The sequence below is a fragment of the Apodemus sylvaticus genome, chromosome 15 (assembly GCF_947179515.1).
Source record: "Apodemus sylvaticus chromosome 15, mApoSyl1.1, whole genome shotgun sequence".
NCBI classification, from domain to species: Eukaryota; Metazoa; Chordata; class Mammalia; order Rodentia; family Muridae; genus Apodemus; species Apodemus sylvaticus.
In genome coordinates, this window is record NC_067486.1 from 61,559,244 (window position 1) to 61,581,519 (window position 22,276).

At 46.9% G+C, this 22,276-nt stretch overlaps 1 protein-coding gene across 1 annotated transcript in view; it reads left to right on the forward strand.

The window, feature by feature from the left end:
• The first annotated feature begins 7,377 nt into the window (after nt 1-7,377).
• Arhgap31 (Rho GTPase activating protein 31) overlaps nt 7,378-22,276 on the forward strand; it is a 111,611-nt gene continuing 96,712 nt past the window's right edge. The window contains exon 1 of the mRNA XM_052158396.1: nt 7,378-7,879. Coding sequence (XP_052014356.1) covers nt 7,780-7,879 — 100 coding nt within the window. The 5' untranslated portion in view covers nt 7,378-7,779. The remainder of the gene's footprint in view (nt 7,880-22,276) is intronic.

The window sequence follows — 22,276 nt, forward strand, 5'->3', positions numbered from 1 at the left end:
TGTGCTTCCCATACATTTCCAGTGTGTGGTTGACACTGTCTTCCAAACTCCACCCACCGCGACATCAATCCCAAGGCAGACTACAGAGAAAGTATTCAGTGTTCCGTTGCTATGACAAAACATCTGAGAAAGTTATCTTAGAGAAAGGTTTGTCCCCTCCACCCAAACGATAGAGGCGTAAAAACATGGTCTGCTGGCTTCATGGAGTTTATGCTAAGGTAAGACAGAAACATCATGGTGGAAGGGTAGCATCAAAGTAAGGCTGCTACTTCATTCCAAGCAGACTGGGGAGGGGGGAATCCTGGGGCAGGGATGACTTTCAAAGGCTTGCCTCTAGTAATCATTTTCCAAATAGGCCTCCCCACTAATCACTTGTTTAACAATGGATTCACCAAGCAATGGTGAACAGCAATCAATAATGCATGGATGAAGTTACAAACCCACTGATCCAATCACCTCTCAGTAGTGTCACCAGCCAATGACACTTCTTCACTATGTAAAAACCTTCACTATATAAGTCATTCACACACACACACACACACACACACACACACACACACACCGTAATGGTCTGTGAATGTATTGACAGGCAGATCCAATCAATGAATAAATACAAAATGCAAGTAAATTCCATAGGCTTCCAAAAATCTCAGTGTTCGGGCCCTGAGATAGAGGAGGAAGATAAATCACCAAATTTCTCACAGAGAAGTGGGAGCCTGTGGTAACTCGGGGAGTCAGAAGGAGGCACTGGGCTGTTCTGGTGGCTCTGCACAGCTTCCCTTTCTCTGGTTCCTAAACAGAGACTTTCAAAGTGTGATAGTTCCCTTTGTCGCAGGTACCCACAACCACTGATGTCTAAAAAATACTATATAGGAATGTGCAATACTATTGCTACAAAACTGTTCTATTCTAGAATGTATTTGGTGTTATTATTACCTTACTGTTTCTAATTTATAAACTGAATCTGAACCCAGGTATGCATATATAGAAAACTACCTTGTATGAAAGGTTTGGCACGGTGTGACAAGACCTACAGTTTTAGGTCTCCACTGAGAGCATCTTCCTGTGGATAAAGGGGGAGCACAATATGTGGAAAGGTTCTTGAATTCCCACACCCCACTGTCTCCTATGACCACAGGAATCTCTGTCTATTTGCAGAAGTTCTCCTTAACCGCCCTGGAACTGCCAGCTATGTTTGTATACAGTTGTATATATACAGTTGTTTAGCTATCATCCCAGCTGCAGCTATAGATACTGCCTGGAGACTCCGCCAGGAGAGAGCTTCCATAACAAAGTACTACCAACTGAGTTCAACAGAAACACCACTGGCCTACCATTGCGGATTCTAGAATTCTCAGGTTAAGGTGGCCTTGTGAGGATTCCCTCTGAGGGCTATGAGACGAATCTGTTTCATACTCTTCCCAAATGTCTGGTAGCTTTCTGGTCATCTTCAATGCTCCTTGCTGTCTCAGTCACTGTTTTATTGCTGTCAAGAGACACCACGACCAAGGCAATTCTTATGAAAGAAAGCATTTATTTGGAGGCTTGCTTACAGCCTCAGAAGCTTAGTCAGTTATCATCACGTCAGGGAGCATGGCAGCAGGCGTGGTGCTGGAGAAGCAATTGAGAGCTACATCCTGATCTGCAGTGGAGGGGAGGGAGAGGGAGGGAGAGGGAGGGAGAGGGAGGGAGAGGAAGGGAGAGGGAGGGAGACTGGACCTGCTGTGGACTTTTGAAACCTCAAAGTCCATCCCCAATGACACTCTTCCTCTAACAAGGCTACCCCTCTTAATCCTTCTAATCCTTTCAAATAGTGCCACTCTTGCTGATTAAACATTCAAATATATGAGCCTGTGGGGCCCATTCTTAGTCAAACCACCACAGTTGCCTTGTTGAAGCATCACTCTAATTGCCTTCATCCCTACATGCTATCTTTCCTGTGTCAGGGTATGTATACAAACTATCTGCTTCTATAAGCATGCCTGTCATACTGGGTCAGACCTGTTCCAGTTAACTGAGTCTTAACTACTTGCACCATGACCATTCTATTCCAAATACAGTTACGTTCTGAGTTAGTAGGGGTTAGGAGTTCAACAATTTTGGAAGAATATAATTCAACTTAACACAGGCTGTCTTTTCTAAGGGAGAAAGGAGAACACACCCTCTGGTTTGAAAATGAGACAGAATATGAGCACTTGAGACTGTGCGAGGCCATCTTATCTCAGAAAGGATTTTACAATATCTATAGGAAGAATCTAAATTATAGAAGCTCTGCCTAATGTATAATATTAGAGCCCAAATCTGTAGATATTTTAAACTAGTAGGCCCAGAGGAATTAGAAAGGACTCCTATAAAATCAAATAAACATGCAAATCATGGAGACACAGACATGAATACAGATACATACATACATGCACACACACACACACATGTCTTTGGGAAAGTCACAGGCATGTCTGACTAGCTTCGTTAAGGATCAGTATGAAGAATTCAATACTTGCGCACTAACCGTTGAAAACTCAGAACATTTAATTATTTTCAAGGGTGATTTTGGTTAACTGAGGTTACTGCCCCGAAACTCTACAGCTTTGTGAATGTGTGTGTGTGTGTGTGTGTGTGTGTGTGTGTGTGTGTGTGTGTGTGTGAGTGAGTGAAGAGGCATAATGAGAAAAAAAACGGAATATCAGCCCAATTGAAAATGTTCACAGATTGGGGGCAGTTATACAGAGAAGGTAGTGAGTCTGTGACTACTTTACCTCTCATTTTCATACTCACTTCCATATCCTAAATTCCCAACATAAGAATAAAAGCAGATCCTGGGATCTGATGAGACCTTAGAAGCAAGTGAGCTATGACCAGAGCCACTCCCAAAGCACCTAGGAAAAGCAGTCTGTCTCCTTCATGTCTGGAGACTGCTCCATGAAAGGGCTCTCTTTTCTTTTCTGACGGGGTAATTCCACTAGGTTCTAGCCACCTAAATATAAAGTGAATTATATAAACTCACACTGGAACTGAGGAAGGTATAAATAAATGAATAAAAAATAATATGCTTAAAGCTTACAAACTGGCTCATATGGGAATGGGCGGGGCAGGAGGGAGAACACACACACACACACACACACACACAAACTAGATGAGCTGCAAGAAATAGAAGACTCACCGTATAAAGAAAACAAAAAGCAACAACAAAAAAAAAATAAGAACAAAACGAAACAAAAACAAAATTTAAAAAGCACTCATCTGTGTACATAGGACCTGTGTAGTTATGGACTAATCTGCTGGCCTTTCCAAACTCTTTTATGATCCTCATACCAACTCTCCGAGGTGTTCCCACCACCCTTACTAAGAATGAGAACACCCCGGCTCAGCAAGGTTAGAAAATTTGCCCAATCAAGGTCCTGGGGCAAAAAGTCAGTGTCTGCTCTAGGACCCAGGTCCGTCCACGTGGGAGCAGCAACCTGGGCTGGAGAGGAGCAACTTCCACCAAGGCCCCAGTTCCACCTGCGCATCGCAGCAGGAGGAAAAGCAAAGGAAGCGGAAGGCTGGAGGGGAGTGCGAGGAAGATTACAGGCCGTCAAGGCCTAACAACAACTGTGTATGAGGAAAACAATTTTGTTGAAGAGGGCTATTTATAGGGATGTTTTTCCTCAGCAGTCCCTGCCCCCTCGCCTTTCTTTTGTGTTAAAAGGCGCCTGGCAGATTGGTAAAGGGTTACAAGCAGTGTACAGGAAACCGTAGAATACAATGAACGGGGCGGGGACAGAGCCCCACCCGCCTAAGAAAATCGTTTGCTCCAGTGTGGAGGGACCCTGGAGGGAGACAGACGGGCTCGGAGCCCGGGCTCTGATCCTTCTATAATGTTCTTTTTCCAAGTCAGGAAAAAAAAAAAAGGCAGTGTGCCCAAAGGATGAGGAATCCAAACGAGAGAGGAGACAACAGAACCAAACCGGGATTACAGAACTAAGTCAGAGGCAAGCTTCTATCCCAAGAACTCCCCTAGTCAGTGAAGAATGGGTTTCCTACCTGAAGACTCTGTCTAGTTTGAGAAGTTGAAGACATAGCGAAAGAAATTATCTCATGCGTGGAGGGACCAGAAGACATCTCTGAACCCTCAGGACAGACCTCCTGAGCTTCTGGGCCACTCTTGTAGAACAGCCCAGTCATGTTTCTCTCTGAGCCACTGATCAAAGGCCTCGGGCCAAATGGATCCAAACTCAGAGGGAGCCTAAGGCTGGGTAGGCCCTGTGCGAGTTCAGATGTGGGCTGTGTAGGTTCTGATGTGGGCATAAAAACAATTCAGCAGGGACATTTGGCTCTCCCTCTGGCCTCTTGAAATCTCTTCTCAGTACTTGAAGAGGAAGGAAGTATCCCGCTGCTCGCTGGCAGCCTCCGGTGCCCATGTTGGAGAGGGACAAGGGCGTTCTGTGCTCACTCAGTGTCTGAAATGCTAAAGACTCCTTTAACGCCGAACTGTGCATGGGTCAAATGTCGCAGGTTCTTTTTTTAAACATCCAGAGGAACACAGAAGAACTCCAGACCATTTAGCTTTTTAAAAGACAGTATCAGTCCTCAATGTAAAGACATGAGAGAGTAAGCAGAGTGAGGACATTGTAACTTCTGAAATTGTTTCTAATAGTATATGTAGATGTCCCATCTTCCGTCAGTCACTTTGTATCCATTTCACATTTTTACACTATCAACATTGTTTCTCCCTGAAAGTTCTGATACAGTTCTGAATGTGCTAGGAGGTGGGTTGAAATTTACCCTTACCAGTCCCCAATTCTTAATGTGGTCATTGACTCTACCTTCCCACATCTAGACTTCTAAAGTCTGTGTGTGTGTGTGTGTGTGTGTGTGTGTGTGTGTGTGTGTGTGTGTGCATGTATGTTGGTGTATGTGTGTGTGTGCGTGTGTGTGTGTGTGTGTGTGTGTGTGTGTGTGAGAGAGAGAGAGAGAGAGAGAGAGAGAGAGAGAGAGAGAAGAGATAAAAGATCATTTTTTGGGCTTTTTCACTTCATCATTTATTCTCTCATATATTATCCCAACCTCAGTTTCCCCTCCCTTCCTCTGCCTCCTCTATCCCTCCTTCCACTGAAGGGAAACAGAAAACAGAAGGCCTCCCAGGGGTAGCGAGGAATAGTGGTATATCACGTGGGTGAGATCATTTGTAGCCTAGTCTTTTACTAACAGTTCTCTTTCCTTCCACCCTTTCTATCCCCAACATCCTAATCCCCTTTTCTGGGAAAACAAAGCAACACACATAGCTCCATCCTGAGGAACACAGCTCTCCAAGTCTTGAATCCAAAAGAACTAGGTAGGCAAGCACACGGACAGACTACTCCACACCACTTTAAAAAAAAAAATAGATGCATTTATTTTAAGTATGTGAGTACACTGTAGCTGTCTTCAGACACAGCAGAAGAGGGCATCAGATCCCATTACAGATGGTTCTGAGCCACCATGTGGTTGCTGGGAACTGAACTCAGGACCTCTGGAAGAACAGTCAGTGCTCTTAACGACTGAGCCATCTCTCCCCGGCCCCCTCCATACTGTTTTTGAGATGGGGGAAGACTCCTTTAAATCCCTTTACTTGAAGAGCTGATTCTCTAGAAACAAAAGGAGAAATAAGCCATTATATTAAGTAATCTTGGCAGCTTACAAGATGCCTAGGAATTGCCACTCTGGCTGTCAGAAACAGAGAGCTATTGGTAGATTTTGAGCAAGCAAGCCGGTAAACAATAGCCAGCTTCAGGAGGACCCTGTAGGCATCTCGTATCTAGGAAGGATTTGGTCAGAGGAGCTTAGATTAGCAAATGGGGTGGGGTGGGGTGTCCTAACCAGTGATGAGTAGGTGTTTGTTACCAAGTATGCCTGGCCATGAAGAACCCCAATTGAGAGGCATTGTGGAGGACACACCCATTTGAGGCTGGCCTGACTTGGAAGCAGGGGCAGAGACATCAATGAGTAATTACTTGACTGACCATGTTTCATTACGATGACTGGCCCTGTGGTGGTGTCACTGAGAGAGCCAGGAAAGTGGAAGTAAGGAGAGCTTGGGATGGGGCAGGGACTCCAGTGGCTCCAGAGGTCAGACGGGTACAAAGGCTGGAAGACAGGCAGAGGTGGCTCATCTCTAAAGCCAGCTGTCACATCTTAGCATCCATACTCCTTGCTACATGAGAGCACACTTGTGATATGACCAGAGCTTCCTTCCCACAGGAGACGACAGAAATCCAGATTTCTTATGGAGAAGTATCTTAATTCTTTAGTGTTGGCTAATAATTTTTCTTAAAAAGAATATGTTCCAAACAAAACACATCTGTAGGCCAGATTTGGTAGGCTATCAGGTTATGTCTGGACATTGAGAGAAGTTCATAAACTGCCGTGATGACTTTTAAGGGGAATCAGTAATTAAAATACTACACATAATACTTTTGCCAGCTATACGACTGTCCTTACCCTTCAAGCCTATATATGGGTTTGAATGTATGCAGGAAGTTTAATCTAATCTTCGAACTGTTAAGGCACAAGACTTTAAGTGTTCACTGTGTGCTGAGTACACACGAGTCAAGGAATTCCAACTAAGGGAAGGAAAAACATGCTGGCCTGAAAGCACACGCCTCGAGTTTTAAAACAACCTGGGAGACTGGCAAAATGTCAGAGCCCCTTAAATCTTGGTTTCTTTGCTCAAATCTCTTGCATTTAGCAAGGTCGGTGTGTGTGTGTGTGTGTGTGTGTGTGTGTGTGTGTGTGTGTGTGTAAATGTGTGCCTGAACTTGAATTTGTAACTAGAAATATAACTTCCTGGGCAGTGGTTACAAAGCTGCACCTCTCTCACGCCCGGAGGGTAGCCCAACCTCAGCGTGGGAGAGGAGCCGTCTGGGCTTCAGGGACCGCAGACCCAGGCAAAGAGAGATGGGAGTGGCCAAAGTAAAGGATCTGCGGGTCAGGTTTCTGGAATCCCTGTCTTTGTTACTGTCACTACACTTAAGTGTCGGCGGAGGAGAAAGGCAGGCACTGAAATAGAAAGTGTCAGGACTGGGATGACAAGAAGGATAACTCCTTGAGCACCCATCCCGAGCCCTCCCTGCGGAGTCCGGCGCCGCCTCCTGCGCCATGCAAAGAGCCGGACTGGCGGCAGGAAGCGGGCGGGCGGCCGCGGCTCCGCGCGAGGCCGATTTCCTCCGGGGCGGCCCTGGGCGATCCTCTGGACTCGCAGAGACCCGAGGAGAGCGCGATCTCTCCCCCAGCCCGCGCAGCTCAACCCACCCACTTACTTCCTTCTACTGCACACACACACACACACACACACACACACACACACACACTCAGAGCTGCCAAAAATTTCCAACCTCCGCCCCCCTCCCGAGCTGACTTCCTTCCAGCGCTTCCTGAGCTGGACGATCCTGGGATTTGTAATACAGGAAAAAAGGGACGGCGCGAGGGCGGGCGAGGGGACGGGATGCTTGCTGTTCGTGGTCCTCCGGCGCTCTGAAGGCAGAGCGCGGGCCTAGGGCGGAGCACACTCAGCCCCGGGGCGGTCCCCTAACCGCCGCGCCCCGGCCCCGGCTCCTCGCAAGGCTCAGCCGAGAAGCGCGGGGAGACGCGGCGGCAGCCCGAGTAGGGAGGTGACACCCGCCCGGGGCGGTGCACGGCCCGATCTGCGCGCCCATGCCGACCCGCGGCGCCGCTCTGCCCCGGTGACCCGACCCCGATACCCTCATCAGTGGTGCGGAGCAGAGAGCGCAGACGGAGGGGCAGCCTCTGTGGGACTAACTCATGAAGAACAAGGGTGCCAAGCAGAAGCTGAAACGAAAGGGAGCCGCCAGTGCGTTTGGATGTGACCTGACGGAGTATCTGGAAAGCTCGGGACAGGATGGTAATGTACCCCCTTCCCCCCTTTTTTGTTTAAAAGAGATGGATTTCTCTTGGAGTGTGCTGGATGCAGTTCACGAGTTAATGTGTTCCAGGCTCGTGCGATCGCTAAACTTTAATAGGGAAAAAAAGAGTACACGGTTCTTAACCACAACGCCTCCACCCCGCACAGCAGGAGCTGGGTCTGTCCTTCCGACGTGTCACAGAGGCAGCTGATGAGCAGCGGTGTAGCTGTGGCATTAACAGGCCATTCCTGAGGTTGAACCCCAGGAGGGAGGCTCAGGTCTTAAACTTTGGGTGTTGGAAAGGAAAGATGAGGGGGTAACTGACGTGTGGGGAATCGTCATCAGTAGGTTTCTCTGGATGTATCACCGTGACCATCTTAAATATGCCTCCTGTTACGTAGGGTTTCACTGGCTCACATCCTTTTTTATTAATGTGGTCGGAGGCAGTGTGGTGGGGGTGGGGTGGGGAATCCTGGCTGGGGGAGTGGTTGCACAAACATTTTCTGTACTTCTGAATTGATGCCAGATATACAGTACCTCCCCCAACCCTGCCTCACCACTACCACCAGAACCCCCCCCCCAGACCCTTTACCTCCTCGTGGCTTTTCAGAGGGGCGTTTGGTGTGTCCTGCGAGCAGTGTGTTGTAAAAAGGTCAGAGGGCCTCAGCTTTAAAATAGTTTAGGATACAGAAGAACGTCTCCATTTTCAAAGTCAGCTTGGGAAAAGAGGAGCCAGAGGAAATGGTTTAAACATTTGTTGGGTGGGGGGAACTGAAAACAGCCTATGCAGTTATAACACCACTGGAAGGTAAAAAGTTTTTCATATAGGAAAGGTAGGGTAATGGGGCGTCAAATGACTCCTTTTGTAAAGTTGACTGGTTCTGCACTTAGGCATGACAAAAAAGGGGGGCTTCTTTGCAAACTTCAGCTAAAGAGAAGAGAACCCACTGCACATATCTATCATTATACATACATAAATACAACAAAAGAAAACTTAGGGCCATGCAACTGCTCGGAAGGATTCCGCCTCAGGAAAACTCTCAAACTCTCCCCCAAACGGCTGGGTTTGTCCATATCAAGTGTGAATCCCAGAAACAGTGCAAGGCCTTTGTTTCATTTCCCCTTTTTGAAGACTCAGCACCCCTAGTAATTTGCAGTGGTGTGATATTCCTGTGGTATTCGGGAGTCCAGAGTCTGCTGTGTCATTAGGACAAATGGCTTAGTATTTTAGTGCTTCAGGGAAGCACTGGTTTTCAAAACCGACTCTGAAATTGAGGCATAACTGAAGTCAGTTCATTTAAATCTCAACAACACTCTGGAGAGGTCTTTTTGAAATAAAATCACTTGGCCTGAGTTGTTGGGGTTTTGTTTGTTTGTTTGTTTGTATAACTTGACAGAGCCCCAAGTACACATCTTAACCACAGTGGTTAAAAACAAAATGTTTGTCTCTGGTTGTTTTGACAGGGGTCTCTTCACGTTAGCCAGTAGGTACTCAGGCAGGCTACTGGGATGCTACCTTCTGTGATGTTGGATTTGTTCTGAGGCACCTACACACACACACACACACACACACACACACACAGAGGCACAGTTTCACACACACATGTGCACACACAGGCATAATCACAGACACACACATGTGCACACACACAGGCACATGGAGGCACACACAGGCATAATCACACACACATGTGCGCGCACACAAGCACAATCACACACATGTGCACACACACACAGGCACACTCACACACATGCGCACACACACAGGCACAATCACACATGTGCACACACACAGGCACAATCATATGGACACACACAAGCACAATCACATGGACACACACACACACACACACACACACGCGCGCACGCACGTGCTAGCAAGCATCGGACAACTGTGAGAGTTGTCCGATGCTTGCTAGCCACGGCCCATATAAACTTCTAGGTTAAGGAAGAACCTGAAAACCCTGGGGCTCTGGGAAAGAACTTCCGAGGAGCCCTTGGGCAGTGCCTCTTTCCAACTGGCTTTGTTTATTGGACTTCTGTGTGTTTCATATAGGAAAAGAGGAGAGGAAAGGATGTTCAATAGAAAAAGCACTGAGAACTCCACGCTTCCCCTCCTGTCAAGGAGAAGAGGGCCCTAAGAGGAGAGCTCATCTACATAGAGACAGACACAAGGACATCAAGGACGGAGAGGGAGGGCCCAGACCTCTTTCTGGCTCCCGTGTATAAATCGACATCCTTCTTTAATGACCCCCGGCCCCAGAGTGAAAGTAGAGTCACAGATCAGCAACCTCTAAGACTAGACATACCTGAATAGAGTTTGGTTTTTGAATGAAAAGTGTCTGGCACTCTTGATCACCACACTGTTATGGTACAATGTGGAAATGAACCGTGAATCATAAGTAGTTTATATAAACAAGACCATAAGTAGTTTATATAAACAAGACTAAATTTCTGCCCCCACACAGGGAAAACTCATTGCTTTCCTGTGTGTATATGTGATGATGATGATGATGATGATGATGTAGAACTGATAAATGGTTTCCTCTAAACCAATGTAGAGACATATATTAGTTAACAGACAAGACCCAGACTCTGTCCTGGGTGAGAAGAGGCTGAGGAGGGTACTGCCCTTTTGCCCACGACCTTGGGAGAGCATCTTGGAATGTTGGAGGTGGTAAATCAGGGTGGTATCCAGGAACCAGAAGTCTGGGCAAGGCCTTTCGAAAATCGCTGAACTTTGGGGTCAAAAGGCAGAGGGCACTGGACCTAGGTAGAAATGGAAGGGAAATGGATTTTAGTTTGGGAGCACAAGAATAAAGAGGAAGTGAGAGGTGCCCAGGAAGCAAAGCCTCAAACTGGGGTGGAGGCACGAGGAGAAGGCTGGAGAGCACCCCCAGGCCAAGCTTGGGCCCTCAGGATATGGAGGGGAAGCAGCACTCTGGGTAAGAGCTCTAGATGGCTGGTAGGCGCTTCCCCAATTCACCGACCCGGGCCACGCTGCCTCCGATTGGACACACCAGACATGGCAGGGTGAACACGGGACAGATTTTTTTTCCCCCAAGCCTGAAGTGAATATTACTCATGGTCAGCTATCATGCTTAATCTTTGGGAAGCTGCTGAAAACTGAGCCGCCTTTTCATAGAAACACACAGGCACTCATCAAATATACAGTTCCGACCGTGGCCACGTAGACACAGACGGCAGGTTCGGACCCCAGCAGCACAGAAGCCTGGCGTGACAACGGTCCACTTCTCCCCACAAGCCCCGGCGTTGTGGATCAAACGGGATTCCCCAAAGGTAGCTTCTAACCCCAAGCTACACCTCCAGCCTCGGTTCCCCTTCTTTGGGCACTTTTCTCTCCCCACTTCCCCACACGCGAGGGGAGTCACTGCTGAAGTTCTCTCCTGGGGACCAGCTAACTCTCCCTTCCCTACCGCTGATGCAAGGAGTCTGCTTTTCTTTCTTGTTTGTGGTCACTGAATATGAAGGTCATTTCTCGCAGCTTAAAAAAACACCTTAGATGATTGTCGCCTGTGGCCCTAGTGTGTGAGTGAAGCCCGTGGAATGTGCACGTGATGGGTCCCTATCTCTCCCTGATGAGCCTTGTAGTCTGGATCTCCTAGAGGGGGTGGGGACGATGGGACCAGGGGCCAGGGGGACAAGAAAGAGTTGCTAGGAAAGAAACTATCTTGTCCTCTGGGCTGGCCACTTTAAGAGCTGAGACTTCCTTACCTTTCTGAGTCATAGGGAAGTTTTATGCGGATCTGACCTAGTGCCTTCACGGTGCTCAAATGATGGTGACAGATTTCAACCAGCTGGAGAGATTTCAACATTCTAAAATGTTGGTGCCACTGCACATGATAGCACATACCTCTCGTCCTAGCACTTGGGAGGTTGAGGCAGGAGGATTCTGACTACATGGACAGATCCCCTCTTCATCTCTTAAAGAAAAAAAGTCTTCAATGCAAGGCCCCATCTCAGACCAATTAAATCCAAATTTCTCCCAGATGAATTTTGGTACATGGACAGGGTGGAGAGCCACCCCTGCATGCAGTGCATGGTTTGCGGGTCGTGTTCTTGGCGTAAGTAGAGTCCATGCTGAATGTCCCATAAAAAAGTGTGAGCCTTTTAATTGCTGGAGATTATTTTTTCTCATCCTTACTAAGCTGAAAAGATGGATATCGACGTAAAAGCAAGATTTATGTATAGGTATAATGTATATTTCATTTGAGAGGCCACAGAAGGTTCATAACGAATCATGAGCGCTGAGCTTGTCTGAGAGCAAGTCCTAGTGTCTCAGAGGGTGTGGACGAGCGAGCGAGCGAGCGAGCGAGCGGTGGGAACTGCAGTTGTTGCTCCATTTCATTTCATTTCTGAAGCTTTCATAGTTCCCTCACTTTGTTTGTTCATTTCCTTTATTTATTAATTCAGTAAACAAAACTCTATCCCAGCCGTGTTTTGGATGCAGTGGGAAAGAAAGATGGACTCTGGGTATAAGAACTGCGGAGTCTCGGGGATGCGACCCGACAGCCATCACATGCCAGTTGACTTTGAAGTCAGCCGCCAAGGCTAAAAAGAGGCAGCTGTAGGAGAGAAACAGAGCGCTTTGGTCTCCCGTTAAAGAGCCTAGCGAGGGCACAGACACAAACAGAGCGTGGTCAGAGCAGAGACGGCACGTGCTCTTCTGTTTAAGGTGTGGTGCTGAATGGAGGATGGGGCAGTATCCGCAGCAGTTTGGCCTTTTCTGTCACATCATTCATTCACTCGCCTTCCCTAGATAATTCCTCACCAACTGGCTTTTGACTATAGAAAGTTCTGGAAGTTTCCTTTAATCCAAGTGAGGGGACTTTGCTGGGGGGTTTGTGTTAAGACTTCTGGAACTCCCCTACCTAGAATCTCAATTTTTCTTGTTCCCAAACGACTAACCCTGGAGAGAGACTTTGCTTCCTGCCTCTGGGCCTCAGTTTCTCCTCTTGAGATATAGAGGGAGTAGGGCAGATGTAAAAGTGCCTATTTGGGTAACCTGTTACTGTCACAATAGCCTGAACTTAACCCGCCACAACCGCCAAGACTGACCTAGGCTCTCCTGAGGAGAGGACATTCGTCAGTTACCCAAAGGGACTGGAAGCAGGATCGCTTGCCGCCCTGTTGGGGGAGAGTCTGGTTGATGCAGAGACTTCCCGGGTTTGCTAAGAAGACAGGCCATCCTTGCACAGGCCAAGTAGTCAACCTGAACAAACGCGCTTCGGAAGATCTGAGAGCCGGACATAACCCCAACACCCGGGAGGCTTAGGCAAAAGCAGCTAAAGCTGGAGCCTAGCCTGGGCTAAAAGCAACTTTTTAAAAGACCAGAGAGAGCCGATTATGTCTAGGCCTCAGAAATTTGAGAGAGAAACCTGATCTTTGTTGGGGAGATTGTGAAGACAGAATAGCAACCTGAGGGGCTTGCGCATAGAGGCATCCCCAACTGGGACAGCCAGATTGAAATTGGAAGAAGCAAAAGACAGGGAGAAGGCATTAAGCCCAGAGCAAAGTGCGTGGCCAACCCTCAAGCCAGCCGGGACTGCTTTGTTTCTGGGTATAACAAACAGCCCACACAGAGAATGGAAACAGCTACTTCCTCCTACCACATGGCCCCTTCGACAGGCTCTTCTGATCTCTGCCAAGAGCTCCTTGACCACAGGGACAGCTTTCCCTCACTTCTCCTATGTCGACGCCTCTGGCAGCCTCCCAGATGCCTCTCAGCTTCAGCAAGTCCCAGTTCCGTTCCCCAACATGGAAGCCCTCTCCCTCCTCCCCTGACTACCTGGAACCAGAGAGCCATCTGATGGAGGGGGTGGGGCTTTTGGGTCACTTCATAGACAGGAGCGGAGGGAAACAGAGAAGAGAGAGCATCGTACCCACATAGAAACAAGTTCTTCAGCACCAACCAGACCGCAGCGTTGCTTACGAGTATGTATCTCCCTGGTTGTGGGTTCGAGGCCAGCCAGTATTGTACAGCATTGGTGAGCTAGCCCCAGAAGCTTTCTTGTTAGGGGAGGAAGTACTAAGAATTCCAGAATTTGGTTGACCAAGACAATTCTCAAGCTCCTGCTGGGACACTTTGTTCCCAGGGTTCGCCTCCCTAGAAAAAAAGTCTTCCTTGGATGTGATGATGCTGTGTGTGGCTCTGAGCGGAGGGTGGAAGGAGTGAGTGGGATTGAAAGTTCCAAGACTGGGGCTGGGCATGGGAACCTTTGACAACCACCCACTCGGCCACTGGATATCGTAGCTTAATGTTTCTGGAAGAAAGTAGTGATAAAACCACCTGGTCAGGGCCTCCTACTGCTCATTCCTTCCAGAACAGGCGGCCCACGCGGAGCTGCCCATTCCCGCTAGCCCAGGGGTCTCAGGATCCCACTTCCTTATTGCGGTTGCTATAGGCCAGTCTTGAAGCCAGGAACGAGGAATTTGTTCTTTTCCCACACACTGCGCCACACATTTCAATCAAAGGCAGCATCGTCTCGCTCTTCTCCCCCTCTTCAAGTTAAGCTTACGAGTACATGTGCCGACCAGTTCTCTTAAGTATTTCTCCCAAGGCTCCAACACAAAGGCCATGCTTGAGCTGAACTGATCTTGGCACCCCGATCTCAAAAGGCCGGCCTTACTCTGTGAGGCGGGGCCGCAGCCTGCCGGAACTCTAGGAGCCTGGATGGCCCCTGTTGAACTAATGTTCCCTGAATGCAACCTTTGATAAAGGTTAAGAACTCTCCGCGGATGGAGGGAAAAAAAAAAAAGACTGGCAACAGTTTGGAGAAGAATGAATGATAGCACTCCATTTTTTTTTAAGAAGCAAGATTTTATATAGAAAGACAAGAACATGGGGCTGCCAGATGATTAAAGGAGGTGGGGTGGGGATGAGGGAAGGTTTCTTGGAAAGAAGAGAAAGGAGTCAGTGTGAAGTCTGAGCTCAAAACCAGACCATATCTCTGTCTTTTTCATTAGCAGGAGTGAGCATCAATATTAGCGTTTTTAATTTTGTGCCCATCACTGTTGTGCGTACAAAAGAATATTTTCAACCTCTTAAAGACCAGGCATTTTCATACTCACCCATTTTACAGAAGAGAACCGAGTTCTCAGAGGTTAAATTAGTCACCAAGATTATCCAGATAGGACAGGCAAGATTTAAATCAGGATCTGTCAGACACCCAAGCGCAATCTTAAACAGGAATCGTATCTTCCAGGAGAAAATAATTCAAAAGTTTGCACTTAGCCAGTTTTGTCCCTCACAAAACCTAAAAAGATAATTTGTCTTTTGCTTTGCTTTCTCCCAGCCCAAATCAGAAATAGTCATAACAGTTGGTGCCTGAAAAACACTCTGTCCTCTGCAAGTTGATGTGTGCCTTTGGGAAAACAAACAAACAAACACACACACCTATTGAAGTCCACAAGCTTTCAAATCCTCCTAGGTTCCTCCTTGCCCACTGTAACCTCAAACCTCTTCCCTCTGGAAATACCCATGGCCTTAGAGGCCCCCTGTCCCTTCTCCATTCTGCCCACTGTGCTGTGACAACTCTGGCTGTGTGAAGCACCTGGAAAACTCAGCTGAGGCAGTGCATACAAATGTAGTAGGTCGTGCCTGTCTCTGTGAGCCTATGGGGGGAGGGGGGCTAATGAAGGTTGCTTGGATAAGGATTTCCATCCAGGTTTTCACTAGGATTTCACTTCTTATCTAGAAAATGGGTGTTGGAGCTCTGTTAGGTATCTCAAGATGAGAACTCTTTCATGGTCCTGTTTGTAGCTAGTCCCGGATAGAAAACAACCCAGGCTTCACATGCAATGCTGCAGAAACCACCTCACTGCTCAGGGTGAAACAGCTGAGCTTCTGAGATCAAGTCTTAGACACTTTTTGTTCTAGTTCAAGTTAGACTGGTACATTAGGCTCTCGTACCACACCCTTAGCTTGTCGCCTTAGGAGGAGAGACGGTTGAATGGTACTCATACCCCTGAAAAACAACATATACCACTAGCTCTTACTGTTAGAGATGCTAGAACACAGCTGGAAATATCTGGCAGATGAATACCTCAACAATGCATGGAAGAGACCATCACGAGAACTCACATGAAGATCTCTTTCCCCGGAGTTTTATGACTTTATGTTATGTTTTGCTCTACTTTTAAAACGTGTATGTGTATAGGCAGCGGGTACTAAGTAGGGAACCCATGACCTGGCACATGCTAAGCAACTCATGAATCAACCTACACCCCCAGCCACATCTTTAGGATTTTAATCAGAAACAACCTTGATAGGACTTTGAATCACAGCATCAAAGATTTAGTGGAATGGCAGTGTTCTAGACCCTACTGCAATGGTTCCCAACTTGTGGGTCTCCACCCCTTTGGAGAATTGAATAATCCTTTCACAGGGGTTGCCTAAGACCATGGAAAACACAGACATTTACATTATGATCTGGATCCATAGCAAAATTACAGTTATGAAATAGCAATGAAAATAATTTTATGGATGAGGGCGGTCTCCACAGCATAAGACATTGCATTAAGGGGTTGTAGCATTGGGAAGGATGAGCCAGGCGGTGGTGGTGCACACCTTTACTCCCAGCACTTGGGAGGCAGAGGCAGGTGGATTTCTGAGTCTGAGGCCAGCCTGGTCTACAGAGTGAGTTCCAGGACAGCCGGGGCTACACAGAGAAACGCTGTATGTGTGGGGGGAGAGGTTGAGAGCCCATTGCTCTACTGGGTTTACAAAGGTATTCTCAAGTTCATCATGGCCTGCATGTGATCAGCGGGGAAGAGAATAGCTTTTTTAAATGTACCAAGAAGGTGTGGGGAGTAGAGGGTGTACCAGCAGGGCATGCTAACTGACACATGAGGCAGCTGACTGACAGCCGTCGGACAGAGGGTTATTTGTAGCTGGGAAAGTTGGAAAAAAAAAAAAAAGATCATCTGACCGTGTGGAACAGCCGAGGATACGGAGTCTAGAGGCAGGAACCATGTGGCTTTGCCTGATGCTTGGGATTGGAGACAGGCTCTAAAGCCTGGGGGAACCGTAAACTCTGGAAAAGGCAGCTGAGGATGGGGAGGAGGAGCCGGCTTCAGGGAAGGATCGAGAACACAGCCTTAGGTGAGCTCACAGCAGCTGGAAGGGTAAGAACTGCCACTGGTTTGGCTGGCTGTGTCTGAACCTGTTTCATGTCCAGATACAGAAAAAGAAGACATTTTGTAGAAAGATAAGGTTTAAGAAGTGTGTGTGTGTGTGTGTGTTTGTGTGTGTGTGTGTTTACATATGTTAACTGTGCAGGCACTGGTGGTACCACCTATAGTCCTAGTGCTCAGGATGCTGAGGGAGAGAAGATTGAGTTTTAAGACCAGCCTGGACTATATAGTGAGTTTAAAGGCAGCTGGGAAGCCAGTCAGGGCTACATAACAAAACCCTGTGAAAAGAAAAAGGAGGAGGAATAGGAGATAAAAACAAACAAACAACCCCCCAAAAACAAACAAACAAAAACCTAAGACCTAAGGGGAAAAATGAAGAGATGAAGGAAGGAAAGAAGGAAATGAATAGCAAAAATAAATTAAAAATAGTCGCGAGGAGCTGGACCTGTCAGTGAAGGGCTTGCCGTGCAAGCCTGAAGACCTGGTTTGATCCTCAGAACACAAGTTTTTGAGGATTTGTTTTGTTTAAAAAAAAAAAATCTGGGTGTGGCTACATGTGGATCCCTATGGCCTGTGAGCTAGCGCGCCTACTTGGTGATCTCCGGGCAAGTGACAGACCCTGTCTCAAAAACAAGATGGACAACTGAAGACTAACTCTTGAGTTTATATCCTCTGCCTTTCATGTGGTACACACACACACACAAATACAAACGTGCACACAACACACATGCTAATGAAAAGAAAAGACACTGCCCATCCTGATTCTGTTTCTTTTTCCTTTTTCTCTCTTTATAATTATTAGAGGTCAGAGGATAACTTTTGGGAACTGGTTCTCTCCTTCTACCATAGAATCTGATGTTCAAATTCAAGTTGTCAGGCAGCCCTTCTGTTTTAAAAAATAATTTGAAAAGAGATTTTTTTTTTTTTTTTGGAGACATGGTTTTACTAGCCCTGGCCGGCCTGAATGAATATCTACCATGCTGGCCTCTGCCTCCCAAATGCTGGCAGCTAAAGGTGTGCACCACCACACCTGGCTACAGTCTATAGCTATATGGCATAAAAATATTCAACTTCAACCTCATTCTATTGCAAACAGCTCTACTCTGTGTCTGTGTGACAATGAGGACCTACTCAGAGGTGTCACCCAGCCAGAGGGGGGAGAAGCAGACTCCAGCCATACCTGATGGACATTCTGTTTCTCTCAGTGGCTTTGTTTGCTCTGGTCCCAAATAGTTGTGGCTTTGCAGGCAGTAAGCTATACTGGGTTCCATTTTGCCATGTGCTACCAGACTAGCTTCAAGTGGGGTGTAAAATAACTTATAAAACTCTGACAACAGAGTTCCCACTCCCAGGTTTACAAAGCAAACTATGTAGTTTCCTAATGGCAACGTTGGAAGCACGGCAAGCCCCCCCACAGCCCTAAGTAGCCCCTTCCTCCACTTCTTATCCATCTGTTTCCTGCATGCTGAGTGTTGCAGGGAAACAGTGATGTCAGCTCTTCCATAGAAATCGACACCTCCCTGTTGGCCCCTCCCCTTCAATGCATATTTTTGTTCCCCTTTCTGGCTTTTGTCTTGCTGCTCGCTTAGGGACTCGGGCGCTTGGCATCAATTGTTGGCTTTCTTAATAAGTTTTAGCTATTTAAGTTTCATTGTGGCCTTCAAAGTGCACATGTCTCTTTGGGTCCATATTTGGAAAATCCTTTGTTGTTTGGCTAAAGGCTAGAACGAGGGGTTTAGCGTAAATGGAGAGGGGCCATTTTGCTTTCTGGAGAAAGCAATGTTAAATGCAAGACTGAAGTATGCTAGGAGTCAACAATGGAACCCTGCCTGGGCCCCAGTGAGGCAGCTTGAAAATCTGTAGTGACTTGGGCACAGCGCCTACAGCTTACGGTGAGGAAAATGCATCTATGACGTCATCTGCGAACGAACATTCCGTATTCCCCCACCGGAAGCTGGACTTTTAAACGGGGCAGATTCCACCTCCCTTTCCTTCATGCCCTTAGAGACAATCTGCATCCTAATGAAAGGGACAGTCTCTAGGGAAGGTATGAGTTTTGAAATGTGAACCCTAAAGAAAAGTTTTAAGTCACAATAAAAGATATATATGTATATATATATATATATTTCTTTAAAGATTTAATTTAAAGGCTGGGCGTGGTGGTGCACAACTTTGATAGCATTTGGGAGGCAAAGGCAGGAGGGTCTCTGTGAGTTCGAGGTCAGACTGGTCTACATACTGAGTTCCGGGACAGCCAGGACTACTTACAGAGACCCTGACTTTAAAAAAAAAAAATCAAAATTAATGTTAACTAAAGATTATTCTAATTGCACTTTCAGAAATACTTTTCAAATTCCGTGTTTGGGTCCCTTAAAACTAAATTGAGCGTGGAGTAAAGGTTTAAATGGCTGTTTGCCTGGGTCCTGCAGGCAGTGGCTCCGTGGGGAACACGTGATTGCCCATGGGTCCTGCAAGCTGCGGGTTCATGAGGAGCTGCGCCGGCACCTCTGCCAGGGGCTTCCTCAGAGACCCGCTTTCCAGACTTGTTTTGATGAGCGCCAAGTGGGGGCGCTGCTGAGAAAGGCACATAAATGAAACCACGTGACTTTATTGTCCTCAGATTTCTTTTACTACTGCCCCACCCCCATGCGTAATGTCAACAGGGGACATGAATTTTTACTTTTTAAGTCAGAAGAGGTTGGGGGGGGGGACTTTAAAAACTTTTATGGGAACAAAATGTCTGGAGTTGTTGAATTTTGTTTCCACAACTTTATTTTGGAGGAAGCCTGGCATTTGCTTCCCTATGACGTCAGACTCTCCTTTGAGTCATTTGCAAGGGTGAAGAAACCAAGGCTGCCTTTGCGGAGTCACAGAGGTGTGAGTGTCGTCTTCAGCGTGGGTATCAGGAAGTCATACCCATGCTCAACCTCATCACTCAGAACCTCGCTCCAGAGCCACGGAAATTGAGATCACTGAGAGCAAACATCTCACGGTCTTACATGTCCCCCGTGACTGCTTTTATTCTCTTAGATACACACAATTATTTACTTTCTATGGCTGGCTGCATTTTTAAAAAAATATCAGCTTTAAGATCTTATTTATTGGTAAATATATCTGGGGTGGGACCATGACAAACTTTCTGAGTTTTGTATTTCTTTAGTAATCTCCCAAAGAAACAAGTCTTAAAACAAAACCCCAAATAAGGGCGGGGGTGTGTGTTGTGGTAAAAGTCTGTAATTACAGTGACAGCCATGCTGTTTCCATCTGGGCTTTAGGAAAAGAGAAAATCTGAACCCAAAGCCTGCATCCATCTTTGATGGAAGAGGGGGGAGGGGGAGGGACCTGGGCAGGAGACCCGGGAACAGACTGACTCAGCACAGGCTGAGGGGTGTGTCCTGTCCCCTTTGGCAGATGGCAGAGTTTCTTAGCAAGCCGCATGTGTGTGCTCTCTGTGCTTTTAATGGGGAACACTCATTCAAGGTGATCTAGACAGTGACGGGCTGTAAGTGTTCCTGGTGACAAGTGAGACTGCCAAGGGTACTTACTTATTGTTGTGATCAAGTAAAAAGCAGCGACAAGCATTGAGGTGGTGCTCCTGCCTGCAGCTCCTTCTGTTCGTTTCCTGTTGCTGCCAAAAACCAGTCACAACAAACTTAGCAACATAGCAGGAATCTGCAGCCCTACCTTCTGGGCCTGGAAGTCCAACACAGACCTCACCTCACCACTGTGAGAAGTGTGGTCCTTTCTAGAAGAGCTGAGGCAGAATCCATTCCCTTCGATTGCTCCTTCTAGAAGCTACTCACACTCCTCGACTTCCGAACCCTTCCTTCCTCTTTGAAGCCAGTGACACAACTTGTTTAAACTGACCATTCTTCAGGTCACAGCTCCTCTTCCTACGGCTGGAAAGGGGTCTCCAGTTCTAAAGACCGTTGGAACTGGGCCTATCTCTAGGACATTATCTTCACCTCCAGGTCTTCAACTTAACCATGGCTACAAAGACTCCAGAAGCTAGATTGTAGGGGTCTCCGAAAGGTATCAGGTTCCTAACCAACTTCCACAAAAGGATGGCACTGAGTGGGCTCTTACCCAACAGCTCTGAAATCTTCCCCAATCCCATTACTGGGGCCTGTGTGATGTTTATCCAAGTTTTAAGCTGTTAAAAACACCCTTGTAACCGGGCGGTGATGGCGCACGCCTTTAATCCCAGCACTCTGGGAGGCAGAGGCAGGCGGATTTCTGGGTTTGAGGCCAGTCTGGTCTACAGAGTGAGTTCCAGGACAGCCAGGGCTATACAGAGAAACCCCGTCTCGAAAAAACAAAAAACAAACAAACAAACAAAACACCCTTGTATTGTGAATTACTAGAAACAACAACAACGACAACAACAAAAGCCCTTGTTATGGTCTGGGTCTGTGAAGAACTGGATAGTTTATGAGGTGTGTGTCTGCACTGGATGCTATACCTCCTGCTGCCTGACAGGACTCTGCTCAGACAGAGGTGCTGGGATCACCACTTCTGTTTATTGAGACTCAGCCTCTCACCAGGCCTTGCACAGTGTTGACTCATGTGTCTCTGAAAACAACTCAGGAGACAGGTATTGTGTTTTCATTAGCACAAAATGATTACACATAGTTATGAAGGCCAGGATGGCATTTCAGTACAACGTGGAGTGATCAGATCGGGTTACGCGGCAGGTCTATCACCTGAAAGGTTGATCCGCTCTTTGTTTTAGAAACATTTGAAACATTGAAATACATAATTAATTACTATCAAGGATAATTACCCGACTCTGCTATCAAAGTTAGTCCTAATCAGCTGTGCTACTCCACCCACTAACTCCCATTAACTGTCTTCTCTGGGACGGACATCTTTCTCAGCCTCCGGCAAGCACAGTAATACTTTCTATGACTGTGAATCCGACGTTTTTAGCTCTCCACAATAAACAGTGTCTGTCTTTCTCTCCTGGACATATTTTACATTGTTCCCAGGTTTATCCTTATTACCCAAGTGGCAGGATTTTCTTCTTTTACAGTCAAATGGTAATATAGTGTGTGTGTGTGTGTGTGTGTGTGTGTGTGTGTATTCATCAACAGTTACTACATACACACACATAATACATACACATACATATGCACATATATACATATACACACATACACATATATATGTAAGAGAGAGATTCACCTGTTGACACCTAGCTTGATACTATAACTTGGTTATTATGAATCACTAGTGCTTCA